The sequence below is a fragment of the Neophocaena asiaeorientalis genome, unplaced genomic scaffold, assembly GCF_003031525.2.
Source record: "Neophocaena asiaeorientalis asiaeorientalis breed wild unplaced genomic scaffold, Neophocaena_asiaeorientalis_V1.1 scaffold36, whole genome shotgun sequence".
Taxonomy (NCBI): Eukaryota; Metazoa; Chordata; class Mammalia; order Artiodactyla; family Phocoenidae; genus Neophocaena; species Neophocaena asiaeorientalis.
The window spans coordinates 1,920,399-1,945,740 of record NW_020174149.1 but is presented as its reverse complement, the minus strand read 5'-3'; the positions used below and the strand labels follow the sequence as shown (position 1 = coordinate 1,945,740).

At 41.3% G+C, this 25,342-nt stretch overlaps 2 protein-coding genes across 4 annotated transcripts in view; one reads left to right on the top strand and one right to left on the bottom strand.

Annotated features, from left to right (window-relative positions):
• The window catches only part of ADAM22 (ADAM metallopeptidase domain 22), a 232,614-nt gene extending 229,998 nt beyond the window's left edge, over window positions 1–2,616 (top strand). For all 3 annotated transcript variants that reach the window (XM_024755073.1, XM_024755072.1, XM_024755071.1), the window contains one exon: window positions 61–2,616. In XM_024755073.1, the coding sequence (XP_024610841.1) occupies window positions 61–81 (21 nt within the window). In that variant the 3' untranslated portion in view covers window positions 82–2,616. The remainder of the gene's footprint in view (window positions 1–60) is intronic.
• A 7,422-nt stretch (window positions 2,617–10,038) lies between these two features.
• On the bottom strand, window positions 10,039–24,555 carry SRI (sorcin). Its single transcript, XM_024755023.1, has 8 exons — window positions 24,400–24,555; window positions 23,433–23,516; window positions 21,293–21,362; window positions 14,115–14,158; window positions 13,181–13,328; window positions 12,828–12,941; window positions 11,726–11,784; window positions 10,039–10,531 (listed from the first exon to the last, which is right to left on the bottom strand). Exons 1-8 carry the CDS (start codon window positions 24,448–24,450, stop codon window positions 10,505–10,507), a joined length of 597 nt encoding a protein of 198 aa, XP_024610791.1. The 5' UTR covers window positions 24,451–24,555; the 3' UTR covers window positions 10,039–10,504.
• Window positions 24,556–25,342: the final 787 nt, after the last annotated feature.

Genomic DNA, 25,342 nt, shown 5'->3' with positions numbered 1-25,342 from the left:
TCAGAATATGTCTGTTTCCTGCTTTCGCAGTGTGAAATTTTGCTTTTCTCTGTTGTGCAGCTATGGGAGACATCCATTTAAGATCAGCTGTTTACATGTGATACATCGAAACTGTTTACTTCAACTTTTATAGAAACTCAGCCTCACTGAATCACTGCAAATCTATCTGCTCTTCAAACAACTCGAAAACATCTCTGAATGCCACAGAGGAGAGGAAGCCGAGACTCACATCTGGATACCATTTTCTTTTTGTCATTGGCTTCAGATTTAATTGAACCATGAAAAGAACTACTGAAATGTTACACTATAACATGGAACAACTAAGGTACTGGTATGTTAATGGATAATCCGCATGACAGATATATGTAGAAATATCACTGAAATTAACTCACATGACCCAAATGTAGCAAGTTTCCTAAGGGACAATAATGGATTCAGAACTTGACATTCTGAAGCACATCCTCATTGTAGACAGTAATGCTATGTGCATGAGGCTTCTGTTTATTGTTTTCCACATTTAAGGAAACAACATCCCATAATAGAAACTAGCATGCTGGGCTAAGGCATATAGGATTTCTTCTGCAGGACTTTAAAGCTTGAGAGGCCAATATCCCATATGCTAACTGTAAACATGTATTTTTCTTTTTTTTTCTTTTTTTTTTACTTTTCATATTTATATCAGCATACAAGGACAATTGTACATATGTAAACATTTTTAAAATTTAAAAAAAGCAGCTGTTAACACACAAGTGTATTTTGCCAGATGCCTAAAAACAATCAGTCACAATCACGTCATCATCCATCAAATGGTCTTTAAAGATTATGACCGGATGATGTTGTAAATATAGTGGTCAGGGATGTATGTGTGTCTCCCCATAATTGGTATTTGTCCAAACCATGTGCTATCCCTTTAAAGTGTGCACAGTCTAGAGGCAGTTTTATTGAGTAATTAATTGAACAAGAGAACAAAATGTCCGACAGAACTTAGGGCCTCCACAGCTTGCTTACTGCCTCAAGGCGCTCTGCTAGCAGCTGGCCGCTCCCTGGGAATCCTCCAGCCTGTCCATCTTCCTTCTGGGGGCTATAGCGCCTGCCTCAGTGGCTATCCTTTTTCGGTGCCAGAGCACATCTGCTAGTCTCACCTGGGGGGGCCTGTGAGTCCCACAGCAGTGTGTCCTGCTGAGTTAAACAAATGCACCAAAGACACAGGAGGCCACAGCTGCTGATGCATTGGTAGCTTCCAACTTGCCAATACTCTAACCCTTTGTGGCCTAAACTTTTGTTCTTTAACAAAGCTTTTTAGCCACCCTTATCTGTGACATGAATGACGTGTTTTAATGAAAACAACTTTCACACTGTTTATTGAGGGTATTTATCATCAGTGGGATGTGAGTCCCAGCAGGTCATTCTGCACTGATTTGTAAGTAAGATATGGAAGGTTCTACCAGCTGGGCTGGGAAGCCTCAACAGGTCGCAGAGGGTTCAAAGAAACCTAAAACTCCAAGTGTGCAGCAACTGTGAAGTTATCCAAACAGCCGGCAAGGGGTAGAATCTGATGTTCTGAACTCTCTACGTTTTTAATCCATAGAAAAGTGAGAAATCTATGTTAAATCCCCTTCTTTAAAACCAAAGTTCGATAGCTGTCATCATGTAGCTCTGCCATTCTTAAAGAAAACTTCTCTTGGGAGGCGACCCTAAGTGAGCTCAGAAATTAATGGGATCAATCAGATGCTTTGATGTAAAGAGTACTTCTGAATTTTCTAATTTTCTCTCCTTCTTCTTGAGAGGAATGGAATCTGCAGACAAGATTTCAGAAATATCCTCTAAATTTGATCTCTGCCAGTAGTGTCCGAGAACAAAACCCATTTCATCTCCGTGTATAATCATCTTGGAGGCCCAAACTAAAGGGCCCGTTAGAAGGCAGTGTTTTCTCCTCTATGTGTCTATGTCTTCCGTAACGGACCTCTCTTCTGAAAGTCTTTGAAAACGTTTGAAAAGCAGTTTAATTATCCAAAATGATAAAGTATAAACAGCAGTTTTCATGACAGGAAGGGATGTGATTGTCGAGACTATGATAAAATGATCCATCAGTCTCAAGTTGGGTGATGTTGCCATGTAGCCCAAGCCAAGGACAGGAGGGCAGACAGATTTAAAGATGTAGCAAATAAAGTGGCTTTTGACCAAGATCACTTTAATGTGCACTGAATGTTTTCTGATATTGAGTGTATAAAAGGCTAATGTTAGAAGGTTTATTTTGACTATAAAAGAGTTATAGATTTGAATGTAAGATACCTTATGTAAATATGCTTCCTAGTTAATGGTTACACATCCCTCATTTGAAAGAATCCACAAATGATTAGCTATGTAGTCAATGGATCCCTTCACCCTTCTGTCTTTGCTTACCTTCTGAATTATTTTTACATGAAGATTATTATTTCAAGTGAAAAATCATTATTTGTGCCTTTTGGGAGACATGGTTGCTCTAGAGGTATACAGTTTATAGTCATCCTCCTCGATAATAAACTTCACATAGAACTGAATGAAAAGTGTTTTATTTGCAGAGAGACTATGATTTGTGGCCTCTCCCGTTGTGGAGCTCAGGCTCCGGATGCGCAGGCTCAGTGGCCATGGCTCATGGGCCCAGCCGCTCCGCAGCATGTGGGATCTTCCCGGTCCGGGGCACGAACCCGTGTCCTCTGCATCGGCAGGCGGACTCTCAAACACTGCGCCACCAGGGAAGCCCCAAGAGACTATGATTTTATAGTACCTTTGATGTTCTATTCTAGATATCTACTCTATCTAGGAATGTGTAAACATTCTTACAGCCATTTGCCGCATTCTTTGACAAGTTTATAATTTCAGTGGCTAGTTGTGAGAAGTACCTATATGTGAACTCATGGTTGGTGTTCTAGATGTATTAAATCTAAATATCTATGACTTTTCATCCACTGAAGCAGGGAGAATGGACCCATGGCACTAAACGCAAGCACAGCATTATTATTATTATTAATTTTTTTTGAGTATCTATTTTGGAGAGCAACTTAGAGGCCACATAGCAGTTTGTATCGTGAAACTAATATTTATAGCCCCCAGTCAACTATAGGACTGTTATACTAAGCAGAGAAGAGCAGCTTTTTGGCCTTTGTGTTCCATTGTATGCCTTTTTTCTCTCTTTCTGAAGTTTTGTGCGTAGATTAGACTTCAGATTGACAACTCTGCAGCCTGAGATGTTCCATTTATCCATATTTGTTACAGTATAGTAAACCCTGATTTAAAGCAACACATATCTCTCCCCTAAGAGTGTCAACAAAGGAGGTGTGGGAAACATGGAGCTATAAAGGAGCTGACTGGTCAGATTAACTGGTTTCTGTGTCCAGCCCCTCATTCTTTAGACAGGAAGTGGCCCCCTCCTCTGGGGTCTCCCAGCTAGAAAGTGGCCCCCAGGCCACATGCAATCGGTGGAAAGGAATAAACTCCTCAAACAGTGCAGCATCAGGAGGCCTTTCAATTTGTGGTTGCTGTATTTTTTTAAAGATTCCCAGTGCTTTTCCTTAAAATAAAATGTTGACTAATAAAGTAAATGCCAAAGCTATTTTCCAGGTTGATATATAGGTGCTTTATTAAATGATACTACAGTTTCACTCCCCTGCCCACCTCCACCCGCCTTGCTTTTAAAATGGCTTTTAAAATTGTGTTACTGCGTAAAGTCAATCCAGCATAGATTTCTGAACATAAGATTGATAGGGTTTCTAAAAGAAGTTGCTGAAAAGATAAAATCAGGTATTCTGTGCACTTCCACAGAAGGACTATTTATGTTTGAATTCCCAAACAGTCTTAACATTTCTCTATTTTTTCTGTTGATCCCCTTGCAGATTTGCATAATTTAATCCCCTCTATTGTCTCAGATCTTTTTGTGTCTGCTTTACCTTTTACCTTCTTAGGTTTTCTTTAATTTTTGTAGTTACCTATGGGCTAGAGGAAATATGGTATTTCTGTTCACTTTCAGTGTTTCAAAATTGTTCATTTATTAATCTCATCCATTCTTCATTTCCCGCTGTCATGTAGTTCTATTTTAACATATATATTTAGTGCTTTAAATATTTCCTTGTGTTATTCGACATGATAATAAATCCTTACGTAAAGAGAAGACTATTTTATTTTACTTTATTCTACTTAAAAAGGGAATATACTGGAACTTACCGAGTAGCTTGCCGAGTGTATGGGAAGGGGAGCTGAATAAAGGCAGTGAGGGAAGGAAAGGGAAGCAGGCCTGCTGCCTCCGCAGCCTGATAGAACACCGCCCCCTGCTACCAGGACGCCCCCTATGGGCAGCATTTTTTTTTTTTTTTTTTTGGCCAAGCCGCATGTGGGATCTTAAATTCCCCCACGAGAGATCAAACCTGTTCCCCCTGCAGTGGAAGCGCAGCGTCTTAATCACTGGACCGCCAGGGAAGTCCCTGGGCAGCATATTTTAAGTACAATCGTACCAGTTGGTAAGTAGACATGAATTTTACATGAAACGTTCTGACTCCCATTTGTAGCATAATGTCTACTTTTTTATGCTTCTAATTATTTTTTTCTATCCTGTCTATGTTTCCTCTAAAACTGACACTCAAATACTTCTTTTCTTAAATTGAGTCAAGATGAATTTCTCATTCTATTAGCTTAAAATATATACGAAGCAAACATAGGGCTTAATTGGAGGCTCAATTTGAATTTTTCTCCTCTGAGATATTTTCTGAAGGGCTAAGACTTCTGATTTCGGAGGCAGCAACTTTCCTCCAGCCTGGGAGAGCTAAGAACTTTCCTAAACAGCGTCCCCTGTTTATTGGACCCTGAGGAGCCCAGCCTGCTCTTGTGAAAATCAGCTGAGAGGGAGCAGCCTATCTGGCTCTGGGTGTGTGCTGGGGTCTGGGCGTGGGGGTCGGAGCAGCCACACCTGCTGGGAACCTTCGGGGCATGCTCCTAGCATCTGCTCTGTGGGCAGGTGCTTTTAATTCCAAGAGGAATTTTCCACCCCACCTGCAGATGCAGAGCAAACAAAGATGGAGCCGGATCTTAGAAATCAGGAGTACTTCTTCTTTGTCAGAGTCCCCCCAAATGGGGCATCTTATGGTTCAGTTTGTAGGTAGAAAAACAAAACATTCGGAAACAACAAAAACCTGCCTAGTGTTTTTGTCATTTATATCCATAGCCTGACAAACAGTAAGCATTCTCACTGTGGGTTTGAGAGATGCTTCCAGACCCTTCCTACTTCCAAAGTCGCTCTCTCTTCAGTAGCTGTCAGACCTTTTCTCCTGACTAGGAACTTTCACTGCCATGGAGGTAAGTCACTTATTCGCCTGAATTGGCACTTGGGGAACCATTGGGGCGTGGAATTAGGGGAGAGAGGCACTTTTAGCCTTCCATCGGCATCTGGGCATGGATTATGCAACTTGGGAAGTCACTGAGAGGTTGGTTGTCAGGGTGTGTTTCAGGCTGGAGGGGAGATAAGAAACAGCAAGGCTTGGGAGGTCATGGGGCATTTAGCCCTGGATAGGAGCAGAATGGAGAGGCGCAGGGAGAGCTCAGAAGCCAAGCCAGTGGAAGAGCACAGGTCGGCCACTGGTGGTATGATAGGGAGAAGTGCTGCGTGCCTAGGGCAGACCTGTGTGCTTTGCAGTTTTACTGAGTGTTGGCTGTTGTAAAGCCTCATTGTCTGGTGTGGCTGTCCCTGTTGCATCGTTCATAGAACCTGTATCGTACCTGGAGGTGCTTCAAGGCTGACAGAGGTTTGGCTTAAGGACATCATCATTTCATGCTTTTAGGTGTTCTTGAAATCAAAACCAGGGAAAAAGTGTTTTTTTTTTTTCTTTTCTGTTTTTCGTTTTTTACAAAAAGGCATACAATGAGTCTAGCAATGTTGAGATAATATGCTTAACAAATTCATCAATACTGTTTTTGAAGAGTTATGAGTTTTTGAAGAAACGCGCATTTTCCTCTCGTTAAAAAATACATATGCATACAATACTGTACTATACTATGATACGTTTACTTTAGGGCTTAGTCTCTCGTTTTATGAAGTTTCAGATATGGATTTGTGTTTTGATGGTCAAGCTCTTAAAAAATGCAAAGAGCCCCCAAATCTTTAAACACAGTGGTGCTAAGTTACACTAGATAACACAATACAGAAAGTGCTGATAGGAATTAATACATTTATTCAGTAATAATACAAGAGTTCTTGCTAAATTATACATGTGTATCACTGCCTGATGAGAATCCCCACTTTTCTAATCCAGTACAAAATCAAACTGTGATTCTACAGCCAGTCTTTTTAATGGGTAAAAATGACCCAACATCTTTGTTTTGTATGGAAAACTTTTTTTTTTTTACACTAACTTCAGAGATGCTTAGCAAAGGTTTATTCAGAATAATAAGCACGTGCTCCTTTTTTAACTTCCTGGAAGAGGCTTGCCTCTCCAATGTAGCATCACAAAAAGACTTCTTTTAAAAACGGAGCATTTTTACCTAAACATAGCAGTTCATATGTTAGCCAGCGTAGGTGTGTACTGGTGTTTTCCACATCTATCATCTTCAAGGGGTGATGTCCCATCTACAGCTAGTGGAAGACACTGCGTGGGGAAGTGTTAATGGCGGCACCGTTTCACTTTTGGTAACCAGGTAATCAGGTGTACATAGTTTGGCTTCATTTTAACATTATATTCTCTCGGCTACTCTGCACTTCGGGTTCTTAAGCTACTTTAAACATTATTACTGGGTTTTGGCAAACAGCAACTGAAATATATGGCGACTGCTTTCCAGATCAAGTGCAATTTGTTTCATGGCTGTTCAAGTTATAAAGTTGTTATATGTAGGTAAACAAAATCTTGCTGTTTTTAAAGGTCACTGTAACTTAAGGTTCAGATTTCTGGCACAATTTTATTAGTATTCACTTCTGAAGCTAATAAGGTACCACGCTTTTCTATGTTACTCTCACTGTAACATCAATAAAGTGACTTTCAATAAAAGATTTATGTTATTTTGATGCATGACTCCCTTTAATCCTGCTTTTCTCCCAGTCACTCCTCCTCTCTCAGAAGCTCTGTGGGCATGCTGCCGGGGGTTCTTTTCTTTTCTGTTCCACGCGGTTCTAGAATGGACCATCGGCATGGGGAGAAATACCATGATCTTTAGTGAAGCCTGAATGTTTACTTTGTTGGACAGTTGCCCCAGCTGGGTGACATATGGAGTCTTCTCTATCCACCTGCCTTATTTCATGAACACTTTCTCCCTCACTCTAATAAGGATCAATTTACTATAGTCTGTCCTAGAGCCCAGGCAGTGGTGCTTATTTAATGAGTTCACTTGTGTCAGACTGTAAAGCATTGTGCCTTGGATGGGCTCAGTTTGGGTCCATGAATTCACTGCCTAAAGAATTTTTCCACCCGGCCTTTTCATCACCTCCTCAGCAGCCCTTTCATCTACCAGTCTTTACCCTGGCACTTGGAATTTCCTTGCCTTCAGCTCCTAGTCTGCTGAGGAAAAAAGCAGTTATAAGTAAAGTACTGTTTTAATGTGAGAAAAACAGAAGTCGTTGACTAAGGGTTTGTACCTTTATTATGAGATTAAAAAAATGGTGATTACATATAGCTCCATTTCTTCAATTTCTAGTATTTTAGGCATATAATAATCCACTAAGATAAACACTGAAACAGTAACACACTCAGCGAAGCAAAAGCAAAGTCTAGATCAGAGATAGCAGAAGTTCTTGCTCACATGCCATTTCGTGGGCTGACGGTACCGCCTGGAACATCACGCAGAAGTGGAGTCTAGACTTTTTGGCTCAATAGGAGTGAGAGCTCTGATTAATATGACTGCTGTGGGGCAAATCTATGCCAACTGTCCCCGGGGAAGCACAGGCCTCTTGCGGCTACATTCCTATGGAAGTGCTCAGAAAGGGCTGTAAGTACTTTATCATCACAAATCTCTTGACACACCATGATAAAGCACTCATCCCCAAAATTAAATTAAATCTTGAGTTGGGGTGATTTGAGGAACTTAATTCTCCAAATGACTGAAGTATTCAAGTTTGAGCTCACAGCTTTATTATGCTCCAACTACATGCTCTAAGAAAAGTAGACCAAAGAACAGTTTTGAAGAAGGCGGTGAGGCTGCACTGGATGTATATAATGAGTAAAACAGAACCCACCATAAAACAGAAATAAGGCAACACGAGATTCACTTGTAACGAGGATTTTGGCTGTGTTAAAGAAAGAGGATGGATACGTCACATTTGTCAAGGGGAAGGAAACTTTCTAACTGCAGGACATACTGAAGACCAGGCTGTACGCTTTCAGAAAGAAACAGTGAAAGTAGAAGTGGAGGAGATAAGGATATCAATGATTAAAGCTGAATTATTTCCAGAGACACAGTTTTGTAACACTTTAGCACTTACTCAAAAGCAAATTCAGAACCATGACTGATGCAACACACCTTGGGACCTACCAAAGCAGTCAGATGGTGCAAGAATGGTGCATAACCTTTGGTCAGCAAGGGCCTTCTTCCTTACCACCTTGGTCACCCAGGAAATGACCATTTCCTTAAACTACGATTTCCTCAGAGGAGCCTGATGAACTTGAAGCCTCTAGGTGCTGGGACTCTTAAGGTGAGTTCCTTGCCTCCTGGTCCTCTGAGCCCCCATTAGTCTCTTCTGTAGAGCTCAGGCTCAAGCCAGGCTTTGTGACCTCACAGACGATATATCTGGAATGAAACCTAGGCTCACCATGAAATTAATAGAAAGCAGGTTGACTCACATTCTGAGATGTAGGCTGAGTGTGACTACGTGACAGAAATACATAAGTTAGGGTTTAATAAATGTTTGTTAAATGTATATATCTCTGTGTGTGGGTATATACATATATATACATATATATATATATATACATGGGGGGGAGAGAGAGAGCGTGCACTCAATATTTGAAAAAAGTTAGTGGAATGAGGCTAAAGATGCTTAGAAAATGTTTTATTTTTTTCGTTGACAACTAACTGATCATCTGAACGGTTACTCTCACATTGTGCCCTAAAGTAAGAGATATTTTGCTGGCAGGGAGACTAATTTCATTGTTTTGTCTGTTAAGCTCTTTTGCTAAAAAGAGCAAACCAGGCCAGCTTTAAATTTAAGAAACAGAAACATTACTGGTGCTTATCATGCCAGCACTTTTTCATATTCAGGCTACCCCAGGAGGCATATATTACCTCCTTTCCAAGATGGGGAAATTGAGGCTCTGAGTTTATCTAAAATGATCAAACCACGTATTTAGTAAGAGGCACAGCCAGCATTAGAATCCAGACCTTACTAGTACATGGTTTAAAAATTAAAACAAAAAATGTCTTCCATTATAAATGTAATACTTGCTTGTCAGAGAATATTTGGAAGAGTGGCGGGAAGGGGGAAAATGAGCTCATAATTCTGACTTCCACTGGAAGCCACATCAACATTTTTATATACTCTTTCCAGTCCTTTTACTGTGTTTGCCACTCTCTCACTTCGTCCCAGCTTACACTTCCCCCTCCCGATGTCCTCAAGTCCATTCTCTATGTACTGTGTATATTTTTTAATGTAAGTGTGAACACATGGCATTATCAAAATGGATGTATCACCGTTTAAAAATTAGCATCTTCTGATTTTAAAAAGAAAGCACACACATTATAGAAAACCTGGAAAATACTGAAATGCATAAAGGGAATTAGTCACCTAGAATCCCATTAGCCAAAAATAACCACAGTTAATATTTTCATACATTCCTTTAGTCTTTTCCTATCAATTTTCTTTTTTACATAGTTAAGCTCATAATGTTCAAGATTTTTAAGTATAGTTAGCAAAGGTCTACATGGATGATGACAAGAAGGAACTTGATGACAGGCAGTATTTGCCACTCAAATTATTCAACCAGTTTCCATTTATACAGCCATCAAAATATCTGTAAGCCTTTAAGCTGTGTTAAATTTCCACTCAGGAGATTCCTGACATATATTACCAGGTTTGTTTTTTGGTGGTTGTTTTTTTTTTTGCATCCAAGTGGGTCTAAACCATTTACATGACGAGAATACTCCACACATAAAGCTTTCAATACCACGGAAAAGCCCTTCTAAAAGAGGGACGACAACAGCTGTAGTCTGATGAAAAGGTTTTAGTAGCTTACAATGAAAAATACATAATGTGCCTTAAACAATTTGCACACTTAAATTTACATAAAAGAGGCTTAGCAAGAAAATAAGGCATGATTAACAATGGCTCAAGGAAGTTCTAAATGGTGTTTAACTGACCGGATCTGATATTAATAACATTCCAAAGAATATATTATCAAAACTAAAAACTTGAGTTGTACATAAAGTAATAAACCTTTACAACAGCTGTTAAGGAAAAGTGGCTGTGTAAGTTTGCACACAATTACTGAAGGCAAAGAGCAAAGGAGAACTCCAGCTGGAATGAATGTGGATTATCTTCATAGGTCTTCCTCCTGACTTAAACACTCATGACGCACTGAATGAACTGAAAGAGAAAAGTCAGCGTTACACTGCAGACCTCAGAACACAGAATACACCCTAGCTTATTTTTAGGCAGCTTACCTTTTGGTATTCTCATTTGAATTGTGGATTTAAAAAAATCCTTTTCAAAATAGTAAATGATGAGTGGAAAGGTTCATTTTTGTTTGTTTTGTTTTTTTGTGGTACGCGGGCCTCTCACTGCCGTGGCCCCTCCCGTTGCGGAGCACAAGCTCCGGACACGCAGGCCCAGCGGCCATGGCTCACGGGCCCAGCCGCTCTGCGGCATGTGGGATCCTCCCGGACCGGGGCACGAACCCGCGTCCCCTGCATCGGCAGGCAGACTCTCAACCACCGCGCCACCAGGGAAGCCCAAAGGTTCATTTTTTGAAGGAAGCAATCTAATATAAAACCCAATGGGTTTCTCACATCAAAGCTTCTTACAAGAAGCTCATCTTACCCCAATGCACAAAGAATTATTTAAATTCCAAATAATATCTTACTCTAGACGTGGTCATGATCAAAGGCACCTACTTACAAATACAAGTAACAGTACAGTTTATACCATTCTATCCCATGGGGAACTTCAGAACTGCAGTTTTACCCCACTGTTCTACCAGACTGACTTTAAAAAGGTTTATTCCCTTAAAATCTGCTTTATTAAAATAAATTCTAGTGTGCCAGTATATGGATGCCCAGAAACAGAATATCTGACCCTTCCCTTGCAAATCAGAAACCTCAGTGTAGAAGCATCAGTGTTTGCTGTGAAATGTTTGCTTCACCACCAAACACACAGCAGTAGACTCTGCCTTTGCTCTCAGTTTTCTTTCGCATTCTTCCACCACCACTGAGGCCCCGGGCACTGCTAATTCCTGCAGCATTCCTGCAAGGCCGGGCTGATTACCCCTCTTTCAGGGAAAATGGAACTTGGGTCAGGACGTTCAGATATTCCTTAAGTAGCCCTTCTGAGGCCAAAGCCTATGCACTTTCTGCTCTACAGGCCGCCTCTCCGTCCTTGGAAACTGAGCGGGACTGTCACCTGAGAAGTTAATGCACACTGAAGAGAACACACCTTGAAGCAGAAGAAATAAACATGTTTACACACAAGCCTTTTTAAAGTGTACTCATAACTGCAGCAACTGCTAAACCGAAAATATGTGCATTTTTGTATTTTGTCAGTTCCAAATTTACTGAGACTTACATCATCATACGGGAAATTCACAACACCTTGCTGAGCAGTATCCCGTCTTCGAAAGCTGTCTGTAAAACACCACAGTAAAATTTATGAGTTTTTTTAAAGCCTCTTATCTGAAATTATAATAGTTAATTATGTTGGCACTGGGTTCAAAATGCAGTAACATTTCAATTGTACAACCAGCCAGCATAAACAAAAGACCAAAGCAAAGAAACCAACTGTACCAATATGAATAGATTTAATATGCAACCAAGTAACACAACATGCAGAAGTTGGCCAACTGTCTTTCTCAACATAGAGCTGGAAGAAGACACCTCATCCGAAAGTCAGTAAAAGCTGCACTGACTTCTGAGACCATTCCTTAATTGTGATGGAAGCACAGAATTTCCGACTTCTTAATAACACAGATATTGCTTAATTAGGAAATAGAGGGATGGAGTCCTTAATATGACAAACAGCTGTGATCAGATATTCCACCCATTTGAGCTCTGTCCTATTAAATGAAAAGGATTTACTTTAGTAAGAAAATCCACCCTCAAATTTGTGTCAGGATGCAAAAAAATCATAAAACCAGATATTAAAAAGGGTAAAAAGCTAAAGAGAGGAACGAAACCAGAAAAAAAAAATACAAAAGAAAGTAAAAGAATAGAGGGGAGAGAAAAGTAGAGATTATTGATACAGCTACATTTAAGAAGGACATCTGAGAGAGACCACCATTTTAAATCTTTCCAACAGGAGGAAACAGGAAAGAGCTACCAATGGGTAATTTCACTTTTTTCAAGTATTTCACATTCTGGGGAGAAATCACAGAATATTGCTGATACTCTGATCAAAAACGTTATCAGTTAGCTTGTTATGTTTTGAAACATTTTAGTAAAGTTTAGTTAGGATTTTTTTTGGCCACGTTGTTGGCTTGGGGGATCTTAGTTCCCCGACCAAGGATCGAACCTGGGCCCTCAGCAGTGAGAGCATGGAGTCCTCACCACTTGACCACCAGGGAATTTAGTTAGGATTATTTTAACGGCAGATTACTTAGTAATGTGAAAAAAATTTCTGAGAAAAGAGTTATCCTGCCAGACATGCTTAATAGTGATCTCAAAGGACACACCTGTTAGAGCTCGCAGCTTGACGCAGCAGGCGATGTAATCATCGAAGGTGATCTTTCCATTGGTGCTATATCGTTTTGCAATTGAATTCACAGCCTGGGGACTCAACCTAAATCCTGAAAGGAAGAAAAATCAGCCAGCAAAAAAAAAAAAAAAAAAAAAATCAAGGATTACAAAAAGACCGTTAAAAATAATCAAGCCCCCCCAAATTTTTAGGACTGAGAGGGCTCACTGAAATTATGAATATGCACTACTTCTACAAACAGAAACCACCTTCATGTAGCACTTAGTTTTAGAAATTAAAAAAAAAATTACTTCTACCAATGAACAGAGAGGTGGAGTCAGTCATACCCACCCATTGTTGTCAGGGCCTTCTGCAATTCCTGGGGATCCACTGTTCCACTCCTGTCGCTGTCAAAACTGATAAAGTGTTGTCTCCAGCCGTTTAGTACAGCCCAGAGTTCTTTAAACTCGCTGAAACCCATTGTGCCTGACATATCTCTCTGAACTGTAATCAAGGATTAGCGCAACTTTATTTTGCAACATTTTGTAATGATTAAATCAAAGATCAAGGATAAGGGAATTTAATATTCTTTCTGCTGAAAAGGTTAAAAATGTTATACATTCTTTTGGACATGATAGGACAAGAGACTAATGATATAATAAAAAGGCCTATGGAAAAAAAGCTCTGAGTGCGTATTTCCCCTGGGGAAAAAAGATAATTGATACGATGTGATTACAAGGAAATAAGGAGGCCATTGTGAGCCACCTGTAACAACCAAACTGGGCTGCACTTTCTGGGTGGCCCAGGCTATGCTGCTTGTCCTTCTGTCCCGGGTCCTCTTTAGCCCTAACACTCCCTTGGTAAGCCCTCCCAGACCCACTGTTTTTACTTTTGGAAAATGATGTGGGATGAAAGAACCATACCATCAGCACTGGCTAAACTAGTTTAAGAACTGTGATGTGAAAAATCCCATCGCTTGAAGGCCGGGTTTGAATCATGCAGGGCAATCGATGTCACGGTGAAAAAGCTTCCCTGACTGCTTCGGTTTCTATACTTGTTTGTCTTTGATGCTTCCTCAAATTCTTAAATAACGAATGGTCTACTTACTACACTTCCTTCCTTTTTCACACCAAATACCATCTTGAAAGCTAATGATTTCGGAAAACTTTTTTGTGGTCATTTGTCACTTTGTGTTTACCGGGTATTAATCCTTAGATGAATTCCTTCAGGAAGGATTTTTTTTTTTAATCCAGAAAAAATAGCCCACAATCAAGGTAAAGGATACATCCAGCATTGAAACCATAAGCCGGCAAGTCTCCAGGTTAAAAGCTGTTAAATCAAGAAAAGTACATACACATTAATACAATTTCAAAAATTCACATTACATTGGATACATTCAAATTAATTAGGAATGTGATTATTTATACACTTTTATTTTTATATGCTGCTCAATCTACATGGAACTAAATTCATGGAACTTTGAAGTAGATTTTTTTTTTTCCAGCTAGATAGGATTCCTTCCAGAACCCAAATTTGATTTTAACAACTTTAATAGAAATCTTTTTTAAAAGTTTTGCATCGTACTGTTAATATTTTTAGGTGTGATTTATGGTTTTGAAATTGGGGGGGAAAAGTGTCCTTATCTTTAAGAAAAGTATACACTGAAGTTATCTGTAGGTGGAATAAATATTAAGAGATCTGGAATTTGCTTTAAAAGAACATGGGCAGGATTACAGATAAAACAAGAATGGCAACACATTGATAACTGTTGAAGCTGAGTGATGGGTATACAGGAGTTCACTGTATAATTAACTCTATTTTTGGATAAGCTTAAACTTTTCTATAACATAGTTTTTAAAAAGTATCATATTCTTTCTTGCCTTTGAAACTGTAATATAGTGAGTTCAATTCACCATAATGAACCACAGTGTATTATTATCCAACACGGTGAATGGGAGGGTTAGTTTGCTTTGTTCCTACTCACAGTTGACTCTAGCTGGTTTTGCCAGTTCTGAGTCTGATCATTTGTTTTTCTTTCTTTTCCCTTTAATGTCAGACACTGAATGGTCACCTCCTACCCCAACCAGCCTATGGCCTCTTTTCATTGACAATAAGATAAATACGCTTGCTAGAATTGTGTGTTAAACAAGAGCATTCTGGACTAAGACCTGATGACCCACTTAGTGATGGCCACTGTTCAGAAACCTTTTTAGTTTACTTACAGTTCAAGGACGTTCTGAGGGCATTTCCATACCTCACTTAGACAACCAAACTAGAATACACTTATTGGTTAATGGCCTACTGGTACTCTAAGCATTAACAAATTAAAAATAAAGAATTCCTTGCACCTTACCAATGACTTTGAAGAAGTGTTCTGAGGTACAAAGAAGCGGTAAAACTAGAAAGAAGTGACAATGGTCACGTGGGCAAAGCTAGCATAAATTTGACAAGTTTGTTAAGATGCACACAGAATTAACATTTTTTACAGCTGTTACTAGCTTCATTTTTATCTCTAACAAAAGTGAATTTAAAACAACTAAGCTAACTCTTATTACTGTAATGTCTCCAAACATTACAAACTATAGGTTTTCTACTTTTAATAGATTCCTCTGTTTGGCATATCCTGGAACCCTGAAATAAAAGGTTGGGGACTGTTTCTATTTTGGTCCTTCAACCTCCACCTGATCCACAGAGACAGTTCGTTGAGGTGAGAGGAGGCTACACTTTTGAGAAAGAGTTGGTTGGTCCTTCACTCTGATTTTTAAGTTGTGTGGAGGTATGAAGTCTCTCTTGTGGAGACCAGAGGTTCTCAAACCTGGGTGCTTATCAGAATCACCCAGAGGCTTTAAAAGATCCTGACACCTGGGCTGCACCACAGAACAAATATTATTATTTTTTTCAGCTTTATTGAGATATTATTGACATATAACATTGTATAAGTTTAAGGTGTACATTGTAATGATTTTCTATATGTATATACTGCAAAATGATTACCATAATAAGGTTAATTAACACATCCATCACCTCACATAGCTACCTTTTGTGTGTGTGGTGAGAAGTTTTAAGATGTACTCTCAAAAACTTTTGTTAAGTATATTCACCACCACCACAGAACAATTAAATCAGAATCTGACTATGGGACTCAGGCATTAGTTTTATTTTTTTCTTTTTTAAAAGCTTCTCAGATGATTCTAGTGAGTAGTCAAGATTGAGGCCACTCTTCTACTCCAAGCGTGATTCCTGGACTAGCTGTTATTAATATCACCTGGGAGCTTTTGTTCTTTTTTCTTTTCGTTTTTCTTTTTGTGGTTTGATGGTGTATGGTCAGGCCACTCAAGATGGCTCTTCTCTTGCTCTCTGTACATCCTCTGCCCGACCAGGGCGTGTGTCACCTATACCCTACGCACAGGACTGACCTTCCTACGTACTTGCCATGGGCCCCAGCTGGTGACAGTTCTTATCAAAGGGGCAGTGAGTGCCCCTCTGCTGGCTTCCCTGGTAACGAATGAGCCCACCTGAGGTAACCCCGCCTTATAACTGGCAGTCTCCCCTTCCCCTCTGGAGTGAAGCCTGCTGCCATGTCCTGCCCACCTTCTGCTGCACACGGTGGGGTGTTGCTCCAGGACCTTGCTTCAGATGTATAAGCTCCCCCATCCATTAAACCACTGATGTCTCTGTTGCTGACTCTGGGCTCTTTCTTTGGTCTTAAAACCGGGCAAGTGCAGGCCTTGTAACAGATGGTTTTCTTTTGTATTACGCTTGTGTTCAGTTCTTTTTGGTTTTTGTGAATCTACTGTATGTTTCTGATTTGTGGTTACCCTGTTTTTCAAGTTATGTTAACCCACTACTATATCTAGTTTCTTTAGACTGATAGTCATATAGGCTCAAATACATTCTGAAAAAAAAAAGAACACATTTTCTTACTGTCCTCCCCCACATTTTATGATTTTGATGTCCTCTTTTACATCTTCATGTTTATCCTTTTGCTGTTCTTTGTAGTTATCATCGCTTTAAAAAATATTTTTTGGATTTTTTTTTTTAATCTGGATACTGGCTTATTTAAATGATTTACTTTCCAATTGTGCTGATCTCTTTCCTATAGATTCTTGCTTCTTTTCTATTTAGAGAAGACCTTTCAATATATCTTTCAGGATATGTTTTGTATTGCTGTATTCAGCAATAGTTTTTGTTTTTGTCTGTCTGAGAAATCCTTTCTCTCTCATACTCTAAATAATCTTGCTGGGTAGAGTATCCTAGTTTGCAGGTTTTTCCCTTTCAAGACTTTGAATATATCATGCCACTCCCTTCCAGCCTGCAAAGCTTCTGTAGAGAAATCAGCAGATAAGCCTTATGGGTGTTCCCTTGTAATTAACTCTTTGTTCTTCCTCACCTGGGAGCTTTTAAAACTGCAGCATCTCAGCCCTTAACATAAACCAACAAAATCAGAATCTGCGCTTTTAACAAGATCCCCAGGGGATATATATTCACATTAAAGCAGCTGGTTCAACCTGGACCAGCAGGCCCGGAAACCTGTTGAGAGATGCAAATTCTCAGGTCTCACCCCAGATCCTAATGAGAAATGCTAGAGCAGGGCCCGGTGATCTGGTTTTAGCAAACCTTGCAGGTGATACTGCAGCTGCTGCAGTGTAAGGACTACCACTCCAGAGGACCTGATGCCACAGGACAGGCCAACTGTGTTTGGATGTAAAGCGAGGCTTTTGGCGGCCAGGAAGCAGCCACTCCCTGTCTCCCACGTCTATGAATGACACCATGACCCACTCAGCCCCCTGAGCCAGAAACCTGGGAAAGTCCACAATTCCCTCTCCCTTGACATTTGATCACCTTCCGAACAGCCTTAGGATCCATCCAACTCCAGTTCCACTGTCCTATCCCCAGTGTAGTCAGCACTTCTCTCATCTGTTTGACTCCAAGGGCCACCTAACTGGTATCCCTGACTCTCCACGTTCCCCATACCCATACTCCCCAGTTTGGTCGTACAGCCAGGGAAATAGGTGCTCTTCTACTTAAGACCTAGTGGAGGTGTTCCACTCCCCTCGGGATAAAGTCCAAACACCTTAATTGGCATATAAGGTCATACACATATTTTCTCAGTTTAGCTCCTTTCCTACTGTTCATTCAACCCCATAAGCTACCTCTGGTCAATTTCTCTCAGTTCCTTGATTGAACCATCCTCCCTCTCATCTCTGGGTACACACTGTTCTATCTGCCCAGAACACAGCTTCCCTACCTCACTCACTTCTTGGTCTGCATCATTTCTGCTCAACTTTCATTTCTCCTCAGTTGAGGTACTGATTCTGCAAGGAAAACTTTCCGGATCTCTGTCTGGGTTACTGGCCCCTCTGATGTGACCCCACAGCTTACAGTAAAAGGTAAACCCTTTACCTACCCCAGTGCTTTTCACCGTGTTCCCCAGGCACTGTTGGCGCTTGCAGACCCCAGCACCTACCACGTGGTAGGTGTCCATTAGAAATGTGTTGGTTGGCCAAATGAATGAACATGTGAGACTGAATTCTCATCCCTATGTAGGAAGCTGTATACCCCTCTCAAAGAGCCTAAGGAGGATATGGTTTTTAAATGGACTCTTCTGATTTTCACTGATACTTAAAAGTAATGTATAATCCCTTAGGTAAATATCAATCTTTCTTAAGTCAAAATGCAAATATGGGTATATGATTTTTCCATTTTAGGAAGTATTCTATACTCATTAATTCATCAAATGCCTATTAAATATTCATTATGTGCAGGGCTCAGGGTACCAGGGACATTGGAGATACAAACGTGACACTAGAACCTGGCCCAGCTGACAGTCTAAAGTTAAAGATAAGTCATGTGCACAAGGTAAAGGATGGTAAGCCATAATGGAGGCACCAAAAACGACCAGATGTTGAGGAGAGGCTCCTTCTTGGTAATAAAGACTTCGTAGAAGCAGCAGCATTTAAGCCAAATTTTGAACAACAGAAAAGATGTGGTGACAACCATGTAGAGCTAGGGACCTGCATAAGCGAAGAGAGAAGCAGTGAAGTCCGGACAGGCAAAGGAAGTGGGAGAAATTACCGTTAGATGAGGCTGCATCACTGAGGAGACTGAATTCCTGGGAGGCTGTCTAGCTTTTGTTTTATATGGGCACCATGGAGCTACTCAGGATTTTTAGAGGAGGAGAGTAAAAGGTTAGAGCTCTTTGCCAGGGAGAACAGAAATCTGGTCCTCTTTTGTGAGAGGACTGAGAAGGGAGGGAATGAGGTAGGCAGTGAACAAAACAGAAAAGTCACCATTCTGGGCAGTTCCAATGAGTTAGAACACTGACATCTAGTAAGTTTGGGCAAGCAGAACTCTTGTTCAATTTTAATAGTATTTTTTTTCCCCCCAGAAAGAGCTTTTACTAATGCTAATCCTATTTTAAATAATTTCAAAAGAATCTTTGTTATAATTTTATCTTGACTCTCTATCTCCTTTCTCCTGTTCATTCTGCTAAAATACCTCAAACAACTTTTCTTCTAGTGGAAATCCACAACGTAACAGACCTAGCAGGAAAATCCCACCTGCAGTTGTTTCTCTCAACCTTACCACAGAGGAACAACTACTACACTCGAGGAAAAAAGAGCCACTTCCCTCATCAGCGCCACCTCTAGGCATGACTGCTCCCTCTTAAACTGGTTAAGAAGGTGCCATAGGTTTCTCTATCCCCCCTGCCACCCCTAGCACCTGTCCGCACTTTCTGGCTTGGAAGCTGGGTTGAAAAGACCAATGGCTGTATAACTTCTGCATTACAACACTCACTCTGACATCTCACAACCAAGATGGTTTTGTGGTTCATTACAGCCTCCATAACCCGATGACAGCAAGCAAATTCATTCAATCACATGATCCAGATGATTCAGGGTATGTCTTTTCTATAACTCAGTGATCTAAGATCTTTAGTAAATGCAGCTTTCTCAAATGAAATTTTTAAAAGGACTGCTCTCCAAGGATATACGGCCCACTTTGTTCGATTTGAAAACCGGCCACACCTCTTCTACTGAAAGGGCGTAGATAATAGTCTATGTTGTGACATGGCTCACTTCTGTAAACCCTGCTATTAGACCTTCTTTGTTCACCAGCTCCAATTGCTTGAGGTTAACAACTAATGATTTAAATGTATTGCCTACAATAGTTAAAAAAAAAAAAATTCCCTAATCTAGAAAAGGGCTTCTTTTGTTTAGGACCAGGGTAGATGACAGAATTGCAGAAGGTTCCTCTTTTGTATTAATTCCCACAACTAGGAAATGTTAATTGGATACTGAAGTCATAAAACAAAGGATGATAAAAATGGATATGCAAGTAGTTTAAAAAGAGAGCCACCTAGTAACTGTGCCATATCAAACAGTCAAAAATGGCCACTACGGGTCCTCAATTGTGAATTCTAGTTTGAGTGTTGTTTTTTTTTTTTTCTTAAGGGATCTTAGTTCCCAAACAGGGATCAAACCCGGGGCCAACGCAGTGAAAGCACCGAGTCCTAACCACTGGACAGCCAGGGAATTCCCTAGTTTGAGTGTTTTAATTCACAGCTTACTGGGAAGTTGAGGCTTCGATCTGATGTTCTGTCTCAATTAACAACTGGCAAAGAAGTTGGTAGGTCATGTACATTAGCCAAGACACTATTCTCTATCATGGTCAAGACATGATTTGAAGAGAAGCATGTGGCATGTGTGGGATGCAGCATCTTGGCAGGAGTTCCCTCTCTGCAGCTCATGCAGAGTCAAAAGGCAGGAAGCAGGTGTAAGTACAGGGGCAGTCTGTGAGGAACTTGGGGGTGGCAGGAAGGAGGATTACTGTAAAGAGTTTAGAAATTAGGAAGGGCACGTCTTACTTAGCCTGATGTAGAAAGAGGAAATACCTGGGGGATGTCAAGGTGAGCGTTCATGCTGCCAGGAGTTGAGACCAGGAGTGCAGAACTGGCTCCCTGAGGACTAGGGGTTGGAGACCAGGCACCGGGGAAAAGGGAGGGTAGGACCAACTACTCAGAACTAGGCATGCAGGACAGGCCACTCAAAGCCCTAAGTGCCACCAGGCTCAGAGACAGAATAAGCTCTTGGCAAACAGTCAGCAGTGAATGTTAGCTCCTATCATTAACAACACCTGACCTGGTGGATTTCATTTCAGCACCTTACCTCATTTTCTGAGGAGGCCATATAGACTGTCATTGGTTTGAATGGTTCCAGATACATGGAACCCAAATCCAAGAAACCCACTAAATCGGTGGGTAGCGTGGAATGATTCAGTAAGAACTGTTTTCAAATTAACATTTTAAAATACAAAAGAACCAACCGAATTCAGCTTTTGAAATTCTTAACTTTGCTGGATCAGAAAAGCTCAGATTCCTTGAAGGCTATAATAATCACAAGTAACATCTGAAATATGAAATACAAGAGTATTTCTAGAGACACTTTGGGGCTCCTAACTTACGTTTGTATCCTCCAGCAATGCCCGACTGTGTCAGGCATCTCTGCAATTCATCAGCATCTATTTGTCCATCCTTTAAAAAAAAAAAAAATAGGAAAAGGAATCACAATCGTGATTTGTACTTTCTAGTTCTTTGTTTACATTCAGTATTCAGTGTAGCAATAATGGTAAAGAAAATGAATATTATCATGCATGAGACTTTTTTTAAAGGGATGCCTGCTAAAAGTAGGCATTCTTTTTCCTCACTCTACTTCCCATAACAATTTAATTACAGAATGAAAGACAAATTGTTAGGGCCTCTTCCAAAAATGTATAATTAGGGCCATAAACAAAAAATACATTTCTTAATACCTAGGTAAAGTAGGCATTCAATTTCAGGCTTTATTTTAAATAATCATTACACAAGAATTAACCAAGTCTGAAAGCTGCTTACACCTATACTTTAGAGGAAATGATGAAAAGGTATTGGTAGTACTAAATTCCCGAATTGGACTTGGCATAAATGTTCTCAAGTATAAGATTCCTCTTTTAATAAAACAGTGAGGTGAATTCAGTTTCTTCCACTGAGACATGAATAAAACTAGTTTCTGTCTTGAACTACTCTCAGTCTGAACTAGGAATCTGCCAAAGCAAGCATTTTAAAATAAAATTATTTATGTAGTTGATTAAAAGTCTTATTACTCTTTCTAGCTTTTTTTTTTGTCAGGGTGTGTGGAGAGCAGGGTACACAGATGACATCAGTAAATGAAAAGTCTGGTTCCCACAGAAAGCGTCCTCTGTGATCACCTTTGCTTATCATGCGATGAACTGTTTTTTTTTTGGATCTCGATTATACCTGGGAGACAGGTTCCCTGTGCTTATTCACTGGCTGACCTAGGTCACAACTAGATACATGTTATTTATAGGGATTTTAAAATAAAATACCTCAATCCTCAAGTCCATGACTATTATATGTTCTAGATGAGGGGCATGATCAATAATGTGAAAAACGATGGGCATGCTGCTGCAGGCCAGGGCTGCTGAAAGCTAAGCAGGGGGGGTCACTTACATGGCTGCAGGCACAGGCAATCTAAGAATAAGGAGTCTTGAGCTTTGCCATGTCTTGTGGTTTCAAAGATACTGATCACTAACAGATGAAGCAGATACTTAAGGGGCAGCTCTTTCAGTTTTAGACTCAATTTTCCAGTGTTTCTCAAATGGTATTTCTTAGAGTGCTATTCTGAAAGGTGGTTGTAATTCCATAATAGTCTAAGGCATTTTCACATTAAGATCGTGTTATTTCTAGCTTTTGATCAAAACAAAGCTAAGTTGAATTCATAAGCACAGACACCCCCTCTGGACATGTTTGGGTTATACCAACAGTATATTTACCATATACACTCACTGACCTGGGAGCTGGGGAAGGGGCCTCCCTCAAGATGCACTACCGCCTGTCCTATGACTTAGAATGTAAAGAAGTGAATGGTCTTGGGGTGCTGACCTTAATTCTCTCTCTGGGTCAACAGACCACAACACCTGATAAGGACATGAAAGGTGTGACCTGGTAACAGCCTCTGCATCAAAGAGGAACTAAACTGTTCAGAAGACGAACTTCCAGATAGTAAGAATAATACAGTACCTTTCTTATTTTGAAGCTGGTGGGTTTTTACCATACATACCTATTTCCTAAGGGGGTAACTGATTAACAATCAAACTCTACCCAAAGAAAGTGTCCCCTAGAATCTGGCTACAGAATTACTAGTACCACATGCTTTTAATTGTACAAAGAAGGGTTTAACGTTCAGCAGATCTGGTATTTCTTCTCTGGAAACCACTATGGACCCTGACAATTCAGTTCTAAAGACATCTTTCTACCTTACATATCTTCAAAGTACATTTATACTAGCCTGTTCTGTTGAATCTGACCCTAATTCAATCACAAGTTTAGTTCTGAAAGTAACATAAACACGAGTAACCCTTTGTCCTAATTTGTTCTGAATATTCAAAAATAAGTAACTGCCTATGAACTTCTCTTTTTTTTTTCCTTGTGCGGAAGCAAAGGAATTCTTTTCCAGAGGAAAAGCTGTTTTTCTGTGCCACTCTAACAAAGGTTAATACAAATGTAGAATCTGACAGTCCTTTAATGTTAAAGGGAAAAGCTAACCTGTCCAGCTACAGCAGCAAAGTAACCATACAGCGGATCCTGAGTTTGTCCGGGAAACGCAGGCCCTCCGGGAGCCCCTCCATACTGTAAAACAGGAAACAAATGCATCATTCCGCTGACCAAGTTTTATTCTTTCACCACTGAGTGCCTCATGCAAAGCCAGGCAATTGCCAGGCCTTCGCTGTCAGTCGTTTGCCACCCGGAACCCTCTACCTGCAATCACTCCTCCCCTTTCTCCCATTCTCACCCCGTTATTATTTAAAATCCGGCAGCTAACATCAAAATGAGTAGTCTTGACAGTGACATCAGTGTGAGTGAAGCAACTTTACTAAACCCCCATTAACCCGCAGGCTACTGAGATAAACGCAACCTGGACATGCAACTTACATTTTTCTAGCGTTTACGGTATTTTTAAAGCGTTTTGAAACAGGTGTAGCCTCGGGAGGGGTGAGGTGTGTCAAGGCGAGGGAACTTTCTCTTTTGGAAACAGTTCCCACGACGACGCGACGCGCATCCCTGACGCAGGGCGAGGCGGCCTTCCTCCCGGAGGTCTTTGACTCTAACGGACTTTCCCTGACTTTCCTGTTTTTCCCACTTTCTTTCAGAGAGGGAGAAGTAAACCACAGGACCATTCTAGATTAAAATGGCTGTTGCTCTCAGGGAAGGCGGAGAGGAAGGCAACACCCCATGTGCACGATTTCACGCCGCGGATCCGGGAGTCACAGGGTGGGCTTCTTGGGTCAAAACTACCCGCGCCCCGGCCCCGCGCAGCCAGCCGAGGGGAGAAGGGACAGAGGGAAAGAGGGCGCTCGAGACAGAGGCCGGTTGGCAGGGGCCTGGGGAGAGGCGGCTGGCAGGGCGGGGGCGCCCGGGAGCCGCCCCGGCGGAGTCGCCACGTGTGGCCTCTCGGCGCCCCCGGCGTCCAGGGGTCGCACCCCGGCCGCGAGCCCGGGAGGGCAGCACTCACCCCGCCTGCGTAGTAGCCGCCGCCGGCGCCAGGGTGCCCGGGGTACGCCATGCTGCCCTCTGTGCCTCAGCCCTGCGCCTCCCGCCTGCCCGCCGCGGCCGCCCCGGGCCGCACCACCGGAGCCCACGGGGGGGACGCGCTTCAGGCCCGCCGGCCCTGCTAGGCTCCACTTCCGGCCCCTCGCCCCTTCCTGCGCTCCACCCGGTCTTTGGTGTTTTATGTACTCAGGCCCTGACGAATCGGAGGTCCGGTAAGTGACTTCAGACCCGCGATACAGTTCGCACCTGGGACTCTCCTCCCTTTGAAACGAATGGCACGTTCCGACACTAACCCAGTTCCCGGGGTATTCTTTTTCTCTTCCTGCTTGGACATCTTCTGTTACGCTTTTTATTTTAAATAACTTTACTGGACAGGCCTACGGGCTCTAAGCAGAGTGCGGTATTGGGGCAAGGGGCTGAAGGCTTTAGGGCAGCTCTTAGATGCTTTCGGGGAAAGGAGACGTCGTCGTTGAAAAATCAAAATTTGAAAGCGCCCTCGGGAAACTGGAATAAACTCGAGGAACAGAGGGCGGGGGAGCGTTGGCTGGCGGTGGCACTTACCACTGAACAATAAGGGCGTGTTTCCTTTCTAGGGGATACTGTCATCTCCTGGCTAAGCTGGGTGTGACTAGGCTGTGGCCTGGGGAGTATAGAGAGCATTTACCGGGCAGAGCAGCCTCGCCCAGATTGTTATTAGAAATTGAGTTGTTTGAATTATCTGGATGATTTAGGCAAAACAATCCCATTCTCCAAAATTACTCAGCTGCTTTTTATGCAAAAGTTTAGCGCAAGCTGAGAGTGTGCTGGTAAATATTCAGGAGGGTGAGAAAGCTGGAACTTGGAACTTCACTCAGTTGATTCAGGAAACGGTTTTCTTTACTTCACACAGTTTTCTTTTTCACCTA